Source organism: Coenobita brevimanus, chromosome 47 (genome assembly GCF_032717465.1).
Source record: "Coenobita brevimanus isolate Jiangsu-jjx chromosome 47, ASM3271746v2, whole genome shotgun sequence".
NCBI classification, from domain to species: domain Eukaryota; kingdom Metazoa; phylum Arthropoda; class Malacostraca; order Decapoda; family Coenobitidae; genus Coenobita; species Coenobita brevimanus.
This window is the reverse complement of record NC_137000.1, coordinates 15,108,239-15,131,048: the sequence shown is the minus strand read 5'-3', so window position 1 is coordinate 15,131,048 and position 22,810 is coordinate 15,108,239. Positions and strand designations below refer to the sequence as shown.

The following is a 22,810-nucleotide window of genomic DNA, read 5'->3' as shown; positions in this document are numbered from 1 at the left end:
GTCCCTAGGGCCAACACAGACAGGCCTCCCTTCACAGTGACCAGAGGAGGGCCTATAACAGGTCGAGACCCCAGGCAAGAGGGTCTCCCTGCACACGTGACCAGAGGAGGACCTACAACAGGTCGAGACCCCAGGCAAGAGGGTCTCCCTGCACCGTGACCAGAGTGAGGACCTACACCTTACAGTGACAAAGTGATATCGCCCCAGAAACTCGGGCAAGAATAGTGACTTCCCCTTCCCTGTAGTGATCCAGTGACAGAGTGAACCAGCGGGGAATACACCAAAAGTGTCCGTAAATACCTTCCCCTAACAAAGACTATAAGTTCTGGGTTCATCCGAACAGTGCTATCCCAAAGTCCAATCTAGAGTAGTCCCCCCCCCATTGTCAGTGTACGCACGGGCGAGAGTTGCCGCGCCGAGCCTAAACAGTGAACTCTAGTGCTCTACCTCCCTTGCTAACTTATAGTAATAATCCCTCCTCGGCTCATCAAGCCCAGACATCTCCATTGCCCCGACACGCTAAGACCTTTTGGACTTTGATACAAGTGAATCCCATCCACTTACGGACTCTTAACCTATTATAAAGCATAATTAAGGAGTGTGTGAATATCCCATATGATATTAACGTAACTCTGTATGTCTGTATCCTCTGTTTATAATACCATCCTATGTGATACTGTTAAGGTGTTGTAATTAAGGTAATAGATGTGTTAAAGGTGGACTGCCTAGTTTTTATGTCCTGTTCCCTTGTTAGTGCATTACTTCCGGTCCGGAAAAAGGACCCCGTTCAGTAGCTAGTGTCTTTAGTACGAGGAGTCGGCCTAAAAACACTCAGCATAACACTGGTGGCAAGCGGTGGTTCTGGATCCGAGTAACGCACGGGGGAACGTTAAAGGAAACCTTGCACAATGGCAGCTAAACCGCACATTCAATTACCAAAATTCAACCCGGACCAATGTGACATAGATGTTTATTTGGACATGATCAAACCCCTTTTAGACATAGGATTTGAATCAGATAAGGAGAAAATTGCAGTCACACTACCGAATCTGGGAAAAATCATCACAAATGTCGCACCCAAAATAGTCCCAGAACTGTCATGGGACCAGTTCACTCAGATAGTGAAACAGGCTTTCATGCCTTCCATGGGCAGAGTTGTCGCACTCTCACAACTCGACGCCCTCACCTATGACGGTAACCTGGATGATACTTTCACCCAGGCTCGGCGCCTCGTCACCGCTGCTTATCCCGAAGCTGAAGTACATACTCGGGACACTCATACCTTCAACGCCCTGCTGAGGATCCTCCCGAACATAGTCAGGGAACATTTCTCCATATATGATCCCTCAGGAAATATGGACCAAGACCTGCAGCTTGTCAGGCGCCTTCTCGCCGCCCATCCCACACCACAACCGCTTCACACAGTGACAAAGTTCCCCACAAACCACAACCTCCCACCAAAAGCCAAGCCGACGCCCCACCAGACGCCTGCAGACCCGCCCCCCACAGTACCCCGGGCTTACCCGCACAGGAAGCGCCACAACCCCAGGGAACAAGGGAACTTAATCAGTATAAACCCTATGGAGTTCACGGCTTGCAGCCGCACCTGCCCCCTTCATGACATAAGGGAACAACTCAAGGCGAATCGGCGAAAGAACCCTCAACAAAACCGTAGAAAAGTTTCCTCCCTTGAAGACGACGCCCAGGAGGACGACATACCACCACTGCTCTACCGAGGACCGGAAGAAGACGAGCACGACGACTACCCCCATCCTCAGCAGATGGATTTTTAGGCCCGCCCCCGCACCTCCCCACGGTGGCGGGGGCCACCTCAAATACCTACAAACCCCCAGTCTATAACAAGATATGGCAATGGGGTCAAGACAAGATTACTGGTGGACACGGGAGCAGCCAGATCTTGTCTCTACTCCCACTTCTACTCCCGCCACATCGCAGCATTCGGCCCACTTCTCCCCACTTCAGCCAACCTCGTAGACGCCGGGGATGGCCCCCTACCCATCCGTGGGGAAACCAGGGCCTTACAAACTACCACCCACCAACGAGTCTCCACCAACCACCCATTCATCATTTTTGACTCCTCCTGCAGCCAATATGATGGTTACCTTGGCCTGGACCTGCTGCAGAAACTCCACGCGACCATTGATTGCTATCAACGTCGCCTCCACTTCGGTCCAGCCCAACCCAACCAAGCATTCACCGACAAGAAAAAAAAAAAGAAAAAAAAAAAAACACCATCACCACCCCCACACCTCCCACCCACACAACACACCACCACACGCTCCACCTCCAGCCCACCTGTTCCTGTAACCCAAGCTTACACTCCCCAAGGACCTCAGTAACTTCCCTCCCACCACCACCCCCCACTCCACCCTTGCCATCACAAAACCCCTCATTCCCTGCCACTATTGCCTCCACCATTACCATTCCACCCCACCACGAAGCATGGGTGACGCTCACCAGACCCTCAAGTACATCAGTCCTTTTTTTCACCATCCATCCCCAACGCAGCCCTTATCATCCTGCCTAGTCTCCCCCACTTTCCTCCCTCCCAACGCCCACCAGATACGTATTGCTAATCTCGCCACAACACCTTTAACCCTGCCCCGAGGCCTCATAATCGGCGACACAGAAGAGGCAGAACCATGCCCAACAGCACCCCCCAATCACCCCACCCTCCCCAACATACCACCACATCTCTCCCCTGCCCAGTCAAACAGCCTCCACCAACTACTCCTGGACTTCCAGGACTTATTCTCCGTCGGCCCCACTGATCTCGGCCATACCACCTACCTCAGCCACGAAATTCACACTACAGGACCTCCCATTCGCCAACCATCTCGCAGAAAAAATCCTAAACAACGGGCTGAAGAAGACCGGCAGGTTCAAGAAATGCTAGATGCCGGTGTCATATCAAACTCCACCAGCCCATGGTCATCACCTGTAGTACTCGTGCGGAAAAAAGACGGAACCATGCGGTTCTGCGTCGATTACAGAAAATTAAATGACGTTACCATCAAAGACGCTACGCCACTACCCAGGATCGACGACTCCCTAGATTCACTACATGGATGCACCTGGTTCTCTACCTTAGACCTCCAATCAGGCTATTGGCAGGTTCCAGTTCACCACGACGACAAGCACAAAACCTCTTTTTCTACATCAAACGGGAAGCACTACGAATTCAACGTCCTCCCCTTTGGACTCTGCAACGCCCCTGCGACCTTCTCCCGCCTAATGGAATCAGTGCTGAGCGGACTCACCTGGGAAACCTGTTTAGCCTACCTGGATGACGTAATTGTCTTCAGCCATACCTGGGCCGACCATCTCCACCGCCTCAAACAGGTTTTCCACCGCATACGACAGGCCGGATTGAAGCTAAAACCCAGCAAATGTGTGTTAGCTGAAAGATCAGTCTCCTTTCTCGGACACCTGATCAACGCAGAAGGCATCTCCCCCGACCCCGACAAGCTGCGTGCAATCGCCAACATTCCACCACCCCGCGACGTGCACGAAACCAGGGCCTTCTTAGGACTAACATCCTATTATCGGCGGTTCGTGAAAGGCTTCGCGAACATCGCAAAACCCTTGCACGATCTGACAAAGAAGGGAGAACCTTTCGCCTGGACTGAACCCCGACACATCGCATTCACCACTCTCAAAGCCAAACTCACCTCCGCCCCAGTTGTCGCCTTTCCGGACTACAACCTACCATTCCGCCTGTACACGGACGTCTCCCTCCACGCAATAGGGGCAGTCCTTGCACAAGTACAGGACGGCCGCGAACACATCATCGCCTGTGCCAGCCGCACCCTCAACTCGAGCGGAAAAAATTACGCGGCCACCAAACGTGAATGCCTAGGGATAATATGGTCACTGGAGTACTTCCGCTCATACATCTCAGGCACCCATGTGATCATCATCACGGACCACCAGTCCCTACAATGGTTGCGCCAGTCCAACACCACGAACGCCCAGCTCACTAGGTGGCGCGAAACCTTAGAAGAATACGATTTTGAAATATCGTACCGTCCAGGCAAGCTCCACACGAACGCCGACGCCCTATCAAGACTACCCATTAATGCCATCACACCAGAACCCGACCTGATTAAGATGTGGCAAGACAACCAACGCCCTACCTGGATTCCGCCTCATATTTTCAGCAAGCTCCACCTGCATGGCGAACACTTGTTTGACCCTAACGGCCACATAGTCCTAAGCCCCACAGCCGCCCATGACACCATGCTCCACCTCCATGCCAACAACGGAATCCACTTGGGCACCAAGAAACTCACCCAAGTGTTCAACGACATATACTGGACACCGAACCCCACCACCATCGCCAAAACCATCGTGCAATCCTGCCGAGCCTGTGCGCTAGGAAAAGATATCACCCGCACACCAGGCCCATCCGGAAAACTTATGGCCACTAAACCTTGGCAACTGCTATCCCTTGACGTCGTCGGACCACTCACCCCCAAGGCAGGATATAAATATATTATCACCTTCGTCGACGTCTACTCAAAATTCATCATAGCTTGTCCTGCTAAAGATCACAGTGCAGTATCTGTCGCTGATGCTTTGACTCGCCACGTGTTCCCATATTTTGGCATTCCCCAGGCATTGCATTCCGACAATGCACCAGAATTCACCGGAAAAGTCTGGCAGGAATTAGCTAAAATATTCGGATTCCACATCTCCCACTCATCCCCCTACTGGCCACAAGGCAACAGCATTTGTGAAAGAAGCCATCGCTCCCTCCTAAATCAAGTCCGCACTCGCATCACACAAACAGGAAATGAAGATTGGCCTGCCCACGTCAAAATAGTTCAATGGGGCTTGAACACATGCCCGCGAGAAGACGGCATAACACCACACGAGCGAGTATTTGGGGAAACCCCGCTCCTCCTCCCGCTCCGCCACCACCTCCAGCCACCCTCCCCACCCTCCCCCACTGACCCCCTCCACCATCTCAAACGACGCCTCCACCACCTACAAGCACAACAAGACCTGACACCCGATACCATCCACACCAACCCCTACAAAACAGGACAATCCGTCGTCGTCGCCCAACTATCTACTCCTAACAAAATGGCACCACGATTCATCGGACCCTTCACCATAACTCAAGTCCCCAACCCGTATCAAGTCATCATCAATCAACACGGCCAGCAGCGCACGTATCGCAACCGCCACGTGCGACCCTTCTACCCACCCAACAATAACCACACGCCCAGCACCCCTACCCGACCACCTGGCCATGACGACACTTCCGGAAATTACCACGCCTACTACTTCTCACCCCCACCCAGTACCTCACCTACCACCTCACTACCCCCCACCACCCCAGACCTTGACCCGACTCAACCGCCGCCCTCACCACCACCCCCACCCAGCACCTCACCTACAATCACACCACCCCCCACCACCCCAGATCCTGACTCACCTCAGCCGCCGCCTACACCACCACCACCACCCACCACCACCACATGCTCAACAACGCCCACACCACACTCCCCCACCCATTCACGCACCACCCCTCACACCACCTCCTCCATCCCCTACCTCTCCATCAACCCAAACCACTGCCTCCTCAAACCATACTCCTCCACCTTCGCCCACCTGCGCCCGCACCACGCCCAGAACCACCCAAGCAAACGCACCCGCCCTACCCAGCGACCATGCTCACTATACCCGCCACACAACCAGGCCACCCCCCTCACCTCCCACCACCCGTACACCCTCACCACCCCCCCGTGCTCAGCCACCCTCACCACCCACACCCCCCCTTACCACCACCCCTACTAGCTCAGGCCGCCTTTCACGCCCACCACCCAGATATACACCACCACCACCCCCCGGTAACCAGCCAACCAACCATACCCCACCACAAAGACCCCCGACCCCCAACACCGCCCCCCTCACACACCCGCTCCACCAACCACGAAGGAAAAACCCCAAGTCCTAATTACCCAAACTCAAATCCCCCTAACCACCGACCCATCCCCCATATAAGCACCAACCCGCCAACCCTAGCCAGCATTCAGCTACAGCCGCCCCACCAAGCAGCAACCACCAGCATGAAAATCACCCGCGTCCAGTGGCTATCTCACGGCCAGCCGCCCATCAGAATCCGACAGACGCACCAGCTTCTTCGCCGTCTACGCCGCACGAACCACCCATCCTCCATCAGGCTGTTCATCAACCCAGCCCACGAAACAACCAGAATGACCAACCACTGGACCAACCTCCTGCATCACCTCACCCCAGTCAACATGACACCAAACACCATCACCTACCACCTGCAGTCACGGGGTCGTGACTTTTTCACGAACGACGGTGGTAAAATGCCCGCGACCGGACCTTCCGCCCCGCCCCCCCCCACCCCCCCCCCGGGCCCCCACCACCCCCCCACCCCAGGAGGGGATAACGGTCAGATTAGTGACCCGGGACAAGAGGGTCATCCGACCACCTCTGACCTGGGCCCCTTCTCCCCGCAACTACCTCAACACCAGGTGAGCCCAGACCCGCAACAAGTTATACGGCGGGTTAACCCTCGACAGCAGTGGGGTGGGACTGATACGTCAGTCCCTCGTAGTCTTGTGGTGACGACCACAACTTCACCCCAACGGGACAGGAGGTCCCTAGGTGAGCCACGGGGTGTTTCCACCTACTGCCACCGCGAGCCACGAGGAAGTCCCTTCCTCTGCCGCAGTAACCCACGTGAGCCACGAGGGGCTTGTCTCCTCTGCCACAGTGAGCCACGAGGGCGTAATACCCTCTGCCACTATCAGGACAGGAGGTCCTTTGACGAGGGAAGAGAGCCCTCTATAACAAATAGGGCAGGAGGCCCAATAGTGCCACTCTAAGGGTAAGAGACCCTCACACACCGCCACAAGTGGGTCCCAGTACCGATCAACCTGGTGCCACGGCAATTATAAAGACAAGAGAGAGAGTCGCCTCTGTGCTACCCTCCATAAGTGTAAGACAGACCACGGCCTCCGTGTGTCCTCTAGAGCCAGCTAACTCCTGCAGGAGTAGCCGGACACCACCCGGGGGAGTTACCCCTAAAGTGTCACCTGAACAGAGGCCTGGTCCCAGTCGGGACCTACCTCCTACCCCCGGGAAATTCTTGTCTTCCCCAGGTACCAGCGGGAGACGAGGCCGCAGCCCACACCTGACGGCGCGTTCCCCGGTAGACTTCCGCAGTCCTCGGACCCCTAGGCGAGCCCGGCAACCCGTCAACGCCGACCTCCCCTGCCGCAGACCCTACGACGTCAGGCCCGTCTGCTACACCTGTTTGGCCCCAGTCCCTAGGGCCAACACAGACAGGCCTCCCTTCACAGTGACCAGAGGAGGGCCTATAACAGGTCGAGACCCCAGGCAAGAGGGTCTCCCTGCACCGTGACCAGAGGAGGACCTACAACAGGTCGAGACCCCAGGCAAGAGGGTCTCCTGCACCGTGACCAGAGTGGGGACCTACACCTTACAGTGACAAAGTGATATCGCCCCAGAAACTCGGGCAAGAATAGTGACTTCCCCTTCCCTGTACTGATCCAGTGACAGAGTGAACCAGCGGGAATACACCAAAAAGTGTCCGTAAATACCTTCCCCTAACAAAGACTATAAGTTCTGGGTTCATCCGAACAGTGCTATCCCAAAGTCCAATCTAGAGTAGTCCCCCCCCCATTGTCAGTGTACGCACGGGCGAGAGTTGCCGCGCCGAGCCTAAACAGTGAACTCTAGTGCTCTACCTCCCTTGCTAACTTATAGTAATAATCCCTCCTCGGCTCATCAAGCCCAGACATCTCCATTGCCCCGACACGCTAAGACCTTTTGGACTTTGATACAAGTGAATCCCATCCACTTACGGACTCTTAACCTATTATAAAGCATAATTAAGGAGTGTGTGAATATCCCATATGATATTAACGTAACTCTGTATGTCTGTATCCTCTGATTATAATACCATCCTATGTGATACTGTTAAGGTGTTGTAATTAAGGTAATAGATGTGTTAAAGGTGGACTGCCTAGTTTTTATGTCCTGTTCCCTTGTTAGTGCATTACTTCCGGTCCGGAAAAAGGACCCCGTTCAGTAGCTATAGTGTCTTTAGTACGAGGAGTCGGCCTAAAAACACTCAGCATAACAGTATTATTTTGTCACATACTGTGTTGTACTACCTGCTGAATTTGTCCTGTGTCTGACTGTGGTAATATACGTGTAAAGGTTATTGCCTGGAGTTTTTGTGCCCTACCTCTCTTTATTGCACCACGCCCCGGTCTTGAAAGGGAACCCCGCTACACGTTAGGTGTTTTAGGACCGTGAAGTCGGGCCTTTAACACCGAGCATTACAATTTAACTCTGGACAAGTCTTAGGACATTGCCTTAAATAACTAGAACTGGATTCCTGTTTTCAGAGTGGAAATCCCCCTCCGTCTTGTTTTACCGCCACTATAGAAATTTTTTAAAAACTGCAAAATACCTACCAGCGTTTTCCTGTGGTGGTTTTGTTTATCTGTTGAAATATATATTTGCACTGGTCAGCCTTGCCGCTCTCCGTTGCTCTCACGTTGTCAGGATGATAACTGCCATCCATCTTACCGGCCTGAGCTGCTGTGAAGGTACCGTTAGTCTGTTAGCTAAGTTAAACTAAGTTTAGTTGGTATGTCGTGGCAGGATGTCCGGTGAATCTATGCCACTTTAAAATGTTAATACTTTTCAGACTAAGATTTCCTTCAAAGGCTACCGATATACAACCGTGCTTCGATATTGCATAATCTGTTAACACATTACAGTAATGGTACAGCATAATATTTCCTAATATAATAATAGGATAGATAAAAAGATTATGCCAACGGGCACCTGTCTAAGGTGACTACACTGCCTTATAAATGAAAGTTTCCTGGTGTGCGCGCGCGGTGGAATGGCAAGGATAAAGGGCAATATTTTGCTGGAGATTTTCCAGCACTTTTTCCTTGCCGATTAAAAGATCGATACTACATGTTGCTATTCCTCTGTTTGCTATTTATATCATTCTACCATCGACATAGTCTGCATATAACATTTGACTTGTGCAGAAATAACTTGGTCAGAAAGAGGTGAAGTGTACTTCGGCTACTTAAGTAGCCCGGAGGCGGGCAGGAGTGGATAGAGTGGGCTGACTGAATAACGGTGGGAGACTATCTGAAAAGAAGAAAGTATGTTAAGGTACTAAACCCCTTCCATCTGTTGAAGTATTCTTTATTTTGTTTTTGCAACTTCCAGATGATTTTGTTATCTGGAAAAAACATTAATTGAGACCAAAAATGCTGCTTGTCAACGGTCCAGAGTTTGATCCCCCAGCACAGAGCAGGTGCTTAACAGCAGCAGTAGCGATCCCTTCATGTTAACCCCTTCAAACATGACTCTCTCTCTCTCTCTCTCTCAGCTAAATGAAGTTGTGTTGAAATAGCAAGAATAAACCAAAAAAATATGTCTTGGGAGTAAAAGGGTTAAGCATGTCTATGTGAAGACATGAGTGTATTGAAGTTCATGAAGGGTAAGTAGCCAATTCCAATGGACTCTTTTGACAGTTTTTTTTTTTATACTGTATTTTTATTGCTCCTCAGAATCCATTGACTGTAAGGTACCATAGCAACTGCAATAAGTGCCGTGTCTTAATTAACATGATGCAGTAACTTGCAAAAGAATCGTCACTTAGGAAGGGAACTTGCCCACAGATGTGCAAACCAAGTCTTATTTATTACATGACTTTTTAAAAATCACAGACACCTTTTCCCTAAACAGTTTTCATCAGTTGATGGGTAAATTTTAGTTGATTTTGGCACTTTGTTAAGCCTTCAACCCAGAGAAGAACAACAGCTGTATAATGGCCAGTTCATTAATGTTGTCTTACTGACTGACTAGAATAAATTAAGAAAAATTTACCATAATAGAGTATATTCTATGTTGAAAATAACCTTTCATCATATATACGATGGAACACTCAGAGAAGCAGTTTCGGATCTTCATTTTTTTTTTTATTATAATTTAACATAGATGTTCATCATACATATGCCTGCAGTTGGTTAGATCATTTTAACCCGAGGCGTCCCATCAGCGTGTATACATGTTGCAACATTTTGTCACAATGACTCCCGACAACGTGTTTACATGTTTTGCAAATGTAAGGTCTGTCATTTGCACATTTTTCAAGTTTGGTGGGTGATTTTTGGTAGGTATATGTGGGAGACCTTCCTCTACCCAATGCCAGGCTGCAACACTGCCTGGACCTGCGTGACCCCACTGCCCGCACGCCATTTTCTCAGCAACTCACCCGTTAGCAGTGACCTGGCCAGTAAAGACATGTCATGCCATGGTCTTTCCGACGATGAAATTCAAGGCAGAAGTGATTCCTGATGTGGAGGACAAATATTACATGATGTTTGAGGAAGAAAGGAGCTCTGAAGTGATGAGGAGGTAACATTGCCAAGGAAGGTGCGGTATATTGATGTGTTTGGTGAGTGAAACAACTTTTATATCATCTATATTATTGTATGAAAACCAATATACTCATGTACTACATACACTGTAAATTCGTACCAAATAAATAAATATCTACCTCTTCTGAGTGGTTTGGAATAGTTACCCCTCCCATAGAAAACGTCTTCTCTGGAGTGTGGCTTAAGAGAAGACGGTACCAGGTGAGAAGAAGGTCACCTGTACAGGACATTTCTAAGCTCAGGTGAGCACTTTCTCTCAGAATTTTCAATGTTTCTCATAAAAAGCGGTTTTAACCAAAAAAATAAAATAAATAAAAAATCTGCCGCAATTGGTGGGGGGGGGTTAGTGGTAAAAAATCTGCTGGGATGTGGCGGGTTAAGCTATGTCGGGATGATGTAGACCTTAGAAGATTGGTTTGGTATCTTGGTTCAGCAAGGTTTAGGGTGTCTGATACTGTCCTTTTCTCTTCTTTGTAGATTTGGCTCCCATTCCAAGAGAACTGGAGAATAATATCCGACGGTATCCCCACATGCATGACGAACTGTATGCCAGCACACATTTCTCCAATGTCCCTGATGCTCCTTTGGTTCTTCCGTAAGTTGCATGAGTTGTTAAAGCAGATTTAAAGATGTTACTCTTACTGTATCATTCAGATTCCAAATATACTATGATTGTGGACAGTTAGCTGTATATAAATTACAGTACTTATTCACTAGGGATGTGATCATTTCATATTACCTTGTTCCAGTATCACAACCACATAATTTGCTTCAGTCTTTCTTTTAGTCATATATTTTGGTGTAATATTGCCTTGAGGAAAATTTGAGCCCAAAATTCCAGTGATGTATAGTAATCCCTTGATTACACTGGGGAACAAAATAAAATGAATTTCTTTGTGCCTCTGTTTTTAGACCTCATTCTGGATATATTTGTGCCACTGATTCAGAAAATAACCTCCGATTCATTCTAGCAGCTCTAGTTTTTGAGATAATGCATGTATCATCAAAGGGACCTTTCAGGAGGATTTTTAGCAAATTACAAAATGTGAACTAAAGAGCTCTGGGTGTAACTGTAGGCTACAGGCATCGAATGGCCATTTTTTGTTTTTTGAACAAATAATTTACATTGACTGAGTTATCTGGGTTATCCTTCCCCCCTTTTCACTGACACAGGGCTTTTCATACTGATGAGTGCAGTCGAAGAAACTGTGTACAACTCAATATATTTTCTATCAATCTATTGCCAGACGCCTCAATCCCGTTTGGGCTGGCCACAAACAAATCGCCTCCAAGTCGCCCTGTCCCCCTGCCCTGCTCCCAACTCCCACCCCCCTTTCTCATATACCTCTCCACCCCATCCTTCCATCTCATCCTCGGCCTTCCCCTCCCTCTTCCCCCCTCCACCTCACTCACATACACTCGCTTCATCAATCTTTCACCCTCCATCCTCTCCACATGGCCAAACCACCTCAGTGTGTTCCTCATAACGTTTCCTATCACATCCATATCCACACCACAACGCTCCTTTATATCCTCATTCATCAGCCTGTCTCTCCATGTGACTCCACAGGCTCCTCTTAAATAACTCATTTCCACTGCTCTCACACTTGACTTGTGTCCTTCCAACAATGTCCAAGCTTCACTTCCGTACGTTAGAGTTGGTATCCCAATACTGTCATGTAGTAACTTTTTCACTTCCATGCTCACTTCCCTGTTTCTTATCACTGCTTTCAAAGAACCAGCAACCTTTCTTCCCTGCTGCACCCTTTCAAGCACTTCACCCTCCAAACCTCCATCCTTACTCATCACACTACCCAAGTACTTAAACGTAGTCACATTTTCCAATACCTCACCATCCAACCTCGCTGTACATTTACTGACTTCACCTCTCTCAAAGACCATCACTTTACTCTTCCCTACATTCACCTTTAGATTCCGTTTCTTACACACTCTCCCAAACTCATCCACCAAGCCTTGCAGCTCCCCTTTGTCTTCACTCAACAACACAGTATCATCTGCAAACAACAGTACAGGGAGTTTCCAAACACTATCCTCTCTCACCAGGGCCACTCCAATATCCATTACCCTACCTTGTACCTCTTTTATTATTTTATGCTGAATATTATTTTATAAGTTGATACATATGATATCCTCTGTAACTCTGTCTCCACCAGCACCACCTGCCAGGTTGAGGAGAACTCCTGGAGGAGCGTGAGAGTTCTAGTATTCAGTCAGGGAGTGTAGAGGGAGGTGTGCTGTCCTACTGTTCCCGTGTCTGACCCTGAAATACTGTTATCCAGTTGATTCTGATTACTGTTTTACTAACTATTGCACATTTCCTCTTTTACCACATCATGCTGAAGTAGAAAAAAAAACATGATTGCCAGGGCAGCCTAGGGAAATAAGAGTAAGTGTAGACTCTGAGTCATTAGTGTGTGAAATCACATTACTCTTTCCTACTACCTCAATCTCGATGCCTTGTATTCTTTTCAAAGGCAGGTTATGACATGGCTTCCTCGCGAAGAAAGTGTTCGAATCCTCCAGATACTTTCTGGTATATTTGTGAAGTACATGTTCATGGAACAGAGAAAAACTATTACTGATTTCGTGAATAGGGCATACTTTACTTCTTTCAAAGTACACCTAGGGGACCAAGATAAGCCATGGGCTCCGCACATTGTATGTAAAACTTGAGCATCTGCGACAATGGACTAACGGAAAGAGGAGTTGCCTGAAATTTTGTATACCAATGGTCTGGAGAGAACAGAGGAACCATAGTGATGAGTGTTACTTTTGTTTGGTTAACATGAAGGGTATCAATGGACGTAACCGGAGTAAATGGAAGTATCCTGACCTAGATTCAGCAAGACGGCCTGTTGCACACTCAGATGAGATCCCTGTTCCATCATTCAGCCATTTTCCAGAGCTCCCTTAAGAAAATGATGAATCATCAGCTACTGATGTAGGCAGCATTTGTGGGCGAAGTGACAGCTGTTTCAAAGGAACATCATCAGTTGCAGAAGGTTTTAGTCAGCACCAACTGATTGACCTCATAAGGGAGCTAAATCTCTCAAAGAAATCATCAGAATTGTTAGCGTCCAGGCTAGGAGGACAAAATTGACTGCAACCGGGAGCCAATATCACCTTTTATCGCCACAGAGAAGGGGCTTTACTGCCCTTCTTCTCTGAGGGAATGATTTTGTTTTCTGCAACGATGCTCAGGGTCTGCTGATCAAAATGGGTATATCAAAATACGCATCAATTGAATGGCGGTTATTCATAGACAGTTTTAAGCGGAGCTTAAAATGTGTCGTTCTACTCAACGGCAACAAACATGGATCAGTCCCAATCTGTCAGTCAAACCACATGCGTGAACAGCACGAGACAGTCCTCCTGGTCTCGGAGAAGATATACCACGACCACCAATGGTTGATCTGTGTGGATCTGATGGTGAATTTTTTCCCGGGCCAGCAGAGCGGATACACCAAGTATCCCTCTTTTTCCTGTCTCTGGGACAGTAGCTCTAAAGATGAGCACTGGGTGAAAAGAGAGTGGCCATTGAGAGAAAACATTTTAGTTGGAGAAAAGAATGTCGTCAAAGAGCCTCTGGTTGACAGGGAAAAGATCATTTTGTCACCATTGCACATCATTCTAGGTTTGATGAAACAGTTTGTAAAGGCTTTGAATAAAGATGAAGCTTGCTTTGGCTACTTGTGTTGAAAATTTCCTGCACTTAGCATGGAAAAGCTGAAGGCAGGTATTTTCAACAGACCGCAAATCAGGGAACTCATGAAAGACCCATGTTTCCAAGATTCAATGGACAACACTGAGGCTTGTGCATAGTCTTCGTCCATGCTGTTGTAAGGAACTTCCTTGGGAACCCTAAGGCAGATAACTACTTTGAACTAGTGGAGAACATGCTCTCTTCTTTTTGTCAACTTGGTTGTAAAATGGGCATCTAAGTGCATCACCTCCACAGTCACTTGGATCGTTTCCCAGACAGCCTTGGTGATCTAAGTGAGGAACAGGGTGAACGATTTCACCAAGACTTAAGGACCTTGGAAAAGCGGTACTGGGGACATTGGGATACTCACATGATGGCAGATTACCTTTGGAACATTCAGGTGATTGTCCTGCAGCATCTCACCGAAATAAGTCCCTGAAATGCTGTTTATGTGAGATGTCTAAGTAAAAGAACATTTTTTTCATTGATCACTTTCTATGCTGATTTGATTATTATCTGAGTGTTTCGTTGTTGGTTAACTATTAATAAAATATTTTTGCTGATATTTATCTTACTTTTGTATTAAATAGGCGACAACAGTGATTGCCAGTCAGCAATGTTTGTGCACAACTGTCAGTACAGGAGAACATCAGGAATATATCATATCTTGATAACCAGAGTTTCTCCCATCTTTCCTGTCACTACTTATTGCTTTTCTTTCTGTTACAGGTGGCTTTACATTGAGTGACAAGCCAAATGGTTTCCTGTAAGCCAAGAAACCATTTACAATGCTGGGTGGTAACCATATAACCAAACCACATGTGTTCCCTACGTGTCAAGTGGGTTGGTGGAGGGTTAGTGCCCCTCCCTGTAAAACAAATAACTCAGAGTCAAATGGCCACCCCATAAGGGATTATGGGGTCTTGCAATAGATAGATAGATAGATAGGTAGATAACCAGAGCTGATGCCATTTTTAGAGTCAACCACCTCAATATACCCATTAACAGGTCTAACATCTCAGGCACCAAAAGTTGTGTTCCCCAGTGTTGTCTGATGTAATAGAGCCAAAGGCATGTCTGGATAGTGGCTCCATCCGGATAGTGGACCTCTCCCCTGCCCCTCTCTTGTACATAACTTCGAAAGCCATCATAAAGGGCCACTACAGCACATTGTACTACCCTGTACACTTATTTGTGGTGTTTTACATTACTCTGTCTGGTCAGGCAGACCTATAAACCACAGCCAGGCAATAATTATGGTCAACCAGACCCATCAACCACAGGCAAACAATCACCACGGCCCTTAAAAAAAAAAAAAAAAAAAAAAAAAAAAAAAGGCCCAGCCAGGAGGAAATGTTCACACAGCCATAATTTCCACCCAGATGCAAGCATTTTGTCAGAATAAAATAGAAAAATGCATGAATAATGGTTTTGAACTTCCAGATCACAGCATCTGGTTAATGGGTGGTCCAGATAGTGGCCCTCCGGTTAATTGAGGGATTACTGTAATGTACTTTTATGTTTCTAATTCATAAAACTGTTTGTCATAGCATTCTGTGTATTTTGGTCTATGACAAACTAAATATTGTAATGAAGCCTGTAATGTCATTGCCAGTAGAACAATTCTTTGTTAGGGACAACAGTAGCATGTATGGAGCAGGTTATGAGTTTGAACCATGACAAATAACACACACAGCACAGAAAACACCAACATTTCATAACTTCACCACCATTCGACAAGACCGGGCCAACAGCGTTGGCGGTGGACTCATCACCCTGGTACACAAATCCATCAACTTTGCAGATACCAGTGCACACACAAAGTCACTTCTCCCCCCACATGACACCACAACAAAAATACAATCAATTAAAATACGCACTGGTAACAAATCACACATAACAATCGCTAACACATACATTCCGCCCCAATTGTCCCCCACAGTACCACACCATTACTCTCCACAGATACACCACATCACTAACATACCCAACATCATTCTGGGTGGTGATTTCAACGCCAAGTCGTCGGCCTGGCATGTCAACAACCCTGACACGGACAGAGGGCTGGTACTACAATTGCAGACACATCATCTTTTCATACTGAACAGTCTAGATCAACATACCCATATCCCACACCAAACCCTCTTCCTCCCATCATCCCCAGACATCACCTTCTGCTCCCCAAACCTTGCCCCCACTACATCCTGGAGAGTGGTCAAAACCCTGGGCTCTGATCACCTCCCAATCATCATCACTACCAAAACCAGAATCACCCCAGCTGGCCACAGATACACATACACTAATTATAAGAGAGCCAACTGGGAGGCCTTTGCAACTGAAACAGAACAACATTTCAAAATACTAAACAGTACACCCATCACAAACATCAACACTGCTGTGCACACTTTCGATACAATTATACAAAATGCAGACAAAAGACACTTCCCTAGAGGCAACAGGAAGAGACATAACCCCAACTTCACACCAGAAATTCAAAGTCTCATTAGACAACGGGACACACTGCGACACTCCCCAACACCCCATACACAAGACACTGTACAACAAATGCAAGAACTCAACACTCAGATAAACAATAAAGTATCAGAACAGCAAACACTAAACTGGAATAATTATCTCCAAACACTTGACCACAAAACAAACACCAGTAAACTCTACAAAACACTAAACAGCATCACACTCTCCAACAGTAACACTACACACTCACATGCCGCCATCACAACAACAGACACAATACCTTCAAACTAACAACAAGTAAATACTCTCATCAATCACTTTTCACAAGTCAGCCATCTAAACTCCCATCCCAAAAACCGACGTATCATCCGACGTAAGAGACAGTGCCCCACGGACCCAGACTACGCACCTTTCACTTACAACCAGACAAAGCACATCATTAGCAACCTTAAGCACTCATCTGCCTATGGACTAGGCAACATAAGCAACATTCACCTTAAACACCTTGGACCACAAGGCATACAAGCACTCACCAACATATCAAACTACAGCTACTCACACAACATAATACCCAACATCTGGAAGCATGTCATTATCATCACTATCCCTAAACCCAACAAAGACCCCACGTTACCTTCCTCACACCACCTCATCACATTCCTCTGCACCCCCCTCCAAAGTACCTGAACGACTGGTGCTACAACTAGTCATACCTCATATTCCCCTAGCCAAATCACAACATGGCCTTAGGCCACTACACTCCACAAACACCATTCTTACAGACCTTACACAGAGTTTTTGATGGCATGAATTCAGCTAGGCCACCACACAGAACACTCCTAGTCACATTAGACATCAGCAAAACTTTTGATGCCATCCCCTGCCACAACCTCACAAAGAAAATACTCAACACAAACATGCACAATAACACAAAAAGAAGGCTAGCTAGATGTTCACACGTAACATTTGCCGGTCAGTCTTCTAACATCAGAAACTTCGTAAATGGCATCCCCTAAGGATCTGTTTTGTCCCCTACACTCTTTAACCTATACATGCATGACATACCCACACCCCACACACCACAGATACACATAGCTTCCTATGCAGATGATATAGCACTTACATGTATGCACCAAAATGCAAACACAGCTGCACACATCCTCCAACCTTACCTCAACACACTACATGAATGGTTCACCACAAACAGGCTCAAACTAGCACCAGCCAAATCTACAGTGACTCTTCTCACAAACTGGACAGCAGAACACAGTCACATCCCACTCCCCATGAGAAACAACACTCCCCTACCACACATACACACATCCAAAATCCTTGATGTAACATATATCAATGTCATTTAAAGAATACATCACAGACATTAAAAATAAAATAGCACCAAGACTCAGTGCCTTTAGGTCACTTGCCCATTCAACATTTGGACACAACAAAGAAACCACCACCACAGTATACAAACAATACATACATTCATTGATGAATTACGCAAGCCCTGCCTGGGCTCCTAACCTCACCAAAACACACTACAACACTCTACAGACCATACAAAACTTGGCCCTAAAAATAATCACAGGCTGCACAGCTACTACACCCACAGACCACCTACATCAAGAAACCAAAGTCCTCAAAGTCAAAGATCACCTAAACATGAGAGGCACCCAGATTCTTCCTGCAGCCTCCACAAACCCACAAAATCCACTACATTACATGGCAGCACATCCATCCACCCCAAGGAACATCAAAACAACACCCAGCACATAATATCATACACAAATACTGTCATCTCTCCCCCCCTCGCCCACCTCAGACCAGCTTCCTAAAGCATATCCACACTCAAATCACTCGCCGCTCCTTTCAGTCACTAAAAGACAACACAAAGCTGCATGCACAGCCTCCTGACATCCACCCTTCTGAATCTTATTGCCCTCGTGTGGACAGGGTCCACCTGCCAGGCTGAGATGTGGGCACCATCCAGCCCTCTCAAGCTACCAGAGGAGGCTGGATGACTCTGTCACTGTTGCCTGTCCAGGATGTAGCACAGCATCCCATACTATTAAGCACATTATGGAAGACTGCATTGCACACTATCACCTATGCCAACAACACAACATACACTCTTTGAGAGCTCTGTGGGAAAGCCCGGTCTCAGCCATGGCCTTCCTAAGGGACTCGGGGCTATTCAACGAGACTGCCTAGGGAACTACTACTACTATTACTACTACACCCATGATTACCTAGTACAGTAGACTCTCATGATATGCAGCTGAACTGTTAACTTAGGCGTCAGTGTATGTACTGTAGAATATTATATCAGGGCCTGTTCAAAGGTTTGAAGCATATAATTTAATGGAATTATATTGACAGACAGTGATTGAATAAGTGGAAGAAGGGGTCTGAGGTTGAGTTTAGGCTTGGAAGTTCCTCAAGCTTGTCTGTAATGGTGCTAGGTGCTAGCCTCAAACAACTTAGTCACATGCATCATTGTCTGAGGAGGTTTCTCCTTCTGTGGTGGTGACTGATGAGGCGAGTTGATCTGGTGAAGCTAAGAAAGGGGAGCTGGCTGGTGTAGCGATGGAAGGTAGAATTTAGTGAAACACTGAGGGTGGGTGTTGACTGCTTGGTTAATATCATTGTAGACTGTAGTTAATACAGTACAATATTTTGTCTAACTAGGCATGTAAAACCTCATGGTAAGGGAGGTCACAGGGGTCAAATAGAATGTCCTTTATATAACCAGCATAATGAAGAAAGTTACATAACCTTCAAAATGTCAACTCCTGTGATGTCAGTGTCACTGGCTGTGGCTGTGGTGTTTCTTGGGCCTCCTGTGCTGCTTTCTCTTCCTGCACCTCGGTAATCTGTTCTACCTTTGTCATCTGGGTTGTCTCTTTCAGCATCTCAGTTATAGTTTGTTGGATTATTATCTGCAGCACCTTCACCTGGGATTCAGCAGGCAGCTGCAGTTGCAGCATACAGAGTGTAAAGAGTTGGAGTAGGAGAGACTATGTGGCAGATATGCGGCAGCACCGTCTAGCAGCCATGCAGAACATTCCTGGGGAAATCCTTTTTCCATGCAGTGAATTAGTTGTTGGCTACATTTATGATGATATATTTTCTCTAAAATTCTGTAATAGTTGTTGTAGGTGTTGATATCCATTGCTCGACATTTATGTGTGAAAAGTCCACCTCAATGCCTTCCCAGTCTTCACCCTCCAGGCTCTCCAGCTTTTTCTTCCAGGCTTCTGTCTCTTGTATCTGCTCACATGTCAGCTTGAGGTACCAGCCTTTGAACTGTGAAATGATTTTTTGTCCGAGGCTGAATCTTGAATGAGGTGTTTAGTTTAAAAAAAAAAAAAAAAAAAAAAATCTGCTGCAAAATGATAGCCAGCAATGTACAGTCATGTCCCAGTATGCAGTGGGGCTATGTCAGGTGAAAGTGGATCACATACTGAGAAATCGCATACTGGTACTGTGGTCAATTTAATGTGGGTTCATAGGGGATAGGGAGAGAGCCAAGGACCACATAACCTACAGTCTCAAAAAATATTTCTGCCATGTATCTTAAGTATATCTTAGGTCAGTCTGAGTTGTTACCAAGGTTCCCCTCCCCCTCAAGGTTGGAGGAGGCTGGAGGACAGCCGGAGGGCCTGGACACGCTCTCTGGGTCCTTAGGAAGAGGTGAGGAGTGATGGGGAGAGTGAAGGGGCTGAGGCTGAGGAAGAGTGAAGTGGTGAGGCCAAGGGGGAGTATAGCAGTGTGGTGGATGGGGAGTGCTGCAGTGAGGCAGTGGGAGAGTGCTGTGGTTAGGCGGTGGGAGAGCTCTGCAGTGAGGTGGTGGGAGAGCACTGCAGTGAGGTGGTGGGAGAGCACTGCAGTAAGGTGGTGGGAGAGCATTGCAGACAGGTGGTGGGAGAGCACTGCAGTGAGGTGGTGGGAGAGCTCTGCAGTGAGGTGGTGGGAAAGCATTGCAGAGAGGTGGTGGGAGAGCACTGCAGTGAGGTGGTGGGAGAGCACTGCAATGAGGCAGTTTGAGAGCACTGCGGTGAGGCGGTGGGAGAGTATAGAGGTGAGCCAGGTAGCAGTGAAAATGAAACATACAAAGTGGAGGCTGGTGAGGCAGGGTGTAGCATTTGCATCCCACTCGTTGAAGGTCTGGGCTCTTCTCGGTGCTTGTGGTTGCTGCAGTGGGGGAAGAAGGTGATGGTGGTCTACCATGCTGCCTTTTTCTTTAGATGCCAGGAACTCACTGTGTGGCCTCAGGCTCTATGTTGTACTTCACCATGTCACTCCTCTCTGGGTTAGTCCCGGATGTAGGCATTGGTATTGTTGACCTTAGGAAGAAACTCTTTACTGTCTTGATTTCCAATATACAAACAGGCTTCTCCAACAACCTGTCCTCACTGCCTTCCTGTACCTTTGCCACCTATTCCATTAGCTCATTGAGCTCCTCTGTTGACAATTGCCAGGTGTAGCTTTCCAGGACCTCTTACATGTCTGCCTTATTGACCTCGTCAAACTCTACCTCATAGGAGAAGTCAAGGATTTCACATCGGATGCCCTCCACCACCATGAACACTGTGCAGGAGTGAACACACTTCATCCAGAATTTCCTCCAGACAACACTGGGTGTGCTCAGCTGTACCTCCTACCATGCCACCGTGATGTTATCTGTGGCATTCTTGGTGTTATATTTCATGCATATTTCACTCCTGTAGCTGTCCTAGCGAGGTGCCCTGAGGCCACTACCAAAGCCACTGGTCATGGCTGGTGGGCTGTGGGTCCCAGGTCCCATGCCTGGACTTGGGGATGTGCAGGTGGTTGGGGCCTGTGGTCTGTCTCTCCTTCTATTTAATATTAATGATGTGGCAAAAAAATTGAGGAAAAGCGGAAGCCTGATGATGCTAAATCACCAAGGGGATCAGAGTGGCCTCTTGGAATGTGGGCAGTTTGAAGGGTAGAGTGGGGGAAATGGTCAAGGCATTGAGTAGGAGTTGGGTGGATGTTGGCTGTGTACAGGAGGTTAGGTATAGGGGAGGATCAACCAGAATGATTGCCGGGAGGGATTATTGTTACTGTATATTTTGGCAGAGAAGGGCAGATGGATATGGTGGTGTAGGTTTGCTGTTTAATGAAAAGTGTGGAATATGTCATAAAAGAATGAGTGAATGAAAGGATTATAGTGAAAATTTTGTTCAATAAGCTCATATTTTCATTTATACTGGTGTATGCTCCACAACCCGGCTTTGATGATGTAGAAGTAGGTAGATTCTGGGATGACTTAATATGTGTGGTAAGTGGTATTTGGGATGATAAAATTGTAGTTTTGGGAGGGGACTTAAATGGTCATGTAGGTGAAGCAGCTCAAGGATATGAAGGGGTACTTAGAGGATTCATATATGGTACAAGAAATGAGGAAGGGGTAAGGAAACGTAAGTTTGAGGAGGCAATGAACATGAATGTGCAACACGCATTTTAAGAAGAGAGAGTAGGTTGATTGCATACAAGTCTGGGGGAAATAGTAGCCAGATTGACTGTTTCCTGGTTAGGAGGGCCGATAGAGGTTAGTGAGGCATGTTAAAGTTATAGCAAGCGAAGAGTGTGTGCACCAACAAAGATTATTAATAAGTGACATGGTGCTTAAGGAGTGGGTGGTGAAGAAGAGGACCTGTGCACCTAGGATTGAAATATGGAAGTTTATAAACCAAGCAGTGTGGGATGTCTTCCATAGTGAGATGAATAGATGGTGGCTGAACAGGGAGCTATTGACAGAAGTGTTAATGAATAGTACAGAGCTCTCAAAAACATTCTCCTGTGAGTTACTGATTCAGTTTGTGGATGGACAAAGAGCCCCCCAAGACATGAAGCAACATTGTGGTGGGATGAGGATGTAGGAGCTGCAGTTAAGGAGAAAAGAAGACTTTTCCACAAATTGATAAGGGGTGGTAAAAATGAGGAATACTTGGGTGCCAAGCATAGGGCTAGAAAAGAGGTATACAGGGCAAAATATGGATCTCATAGACTTTTATTGGATAACCTAAGTAGTGTTGAAAGGAAGTACAGGTATTTGATATTTAATAAGGCAGATCAGATGAAG

General features: G+C 47.3%; 1 protein-coding gene across 1 annotated transcript in view; it reads left to right on the top strand.

Annotated features, from left to right (window-relative positions):
• The window catches only part of LOC145399057 (L-asparaginase-like), a 484,302-nt gene that overhangs the window by 75,938 nt on the left and 385,554 nt on the right, over positions 1–22,810 (top strand). The window contains 1 exon segment of the mRNA XM_080271799.1: positions 10,980–11,097. Coding sequence (XP_080127925.1) covers positions 10,980–11,097 — 118 coding nt within the window.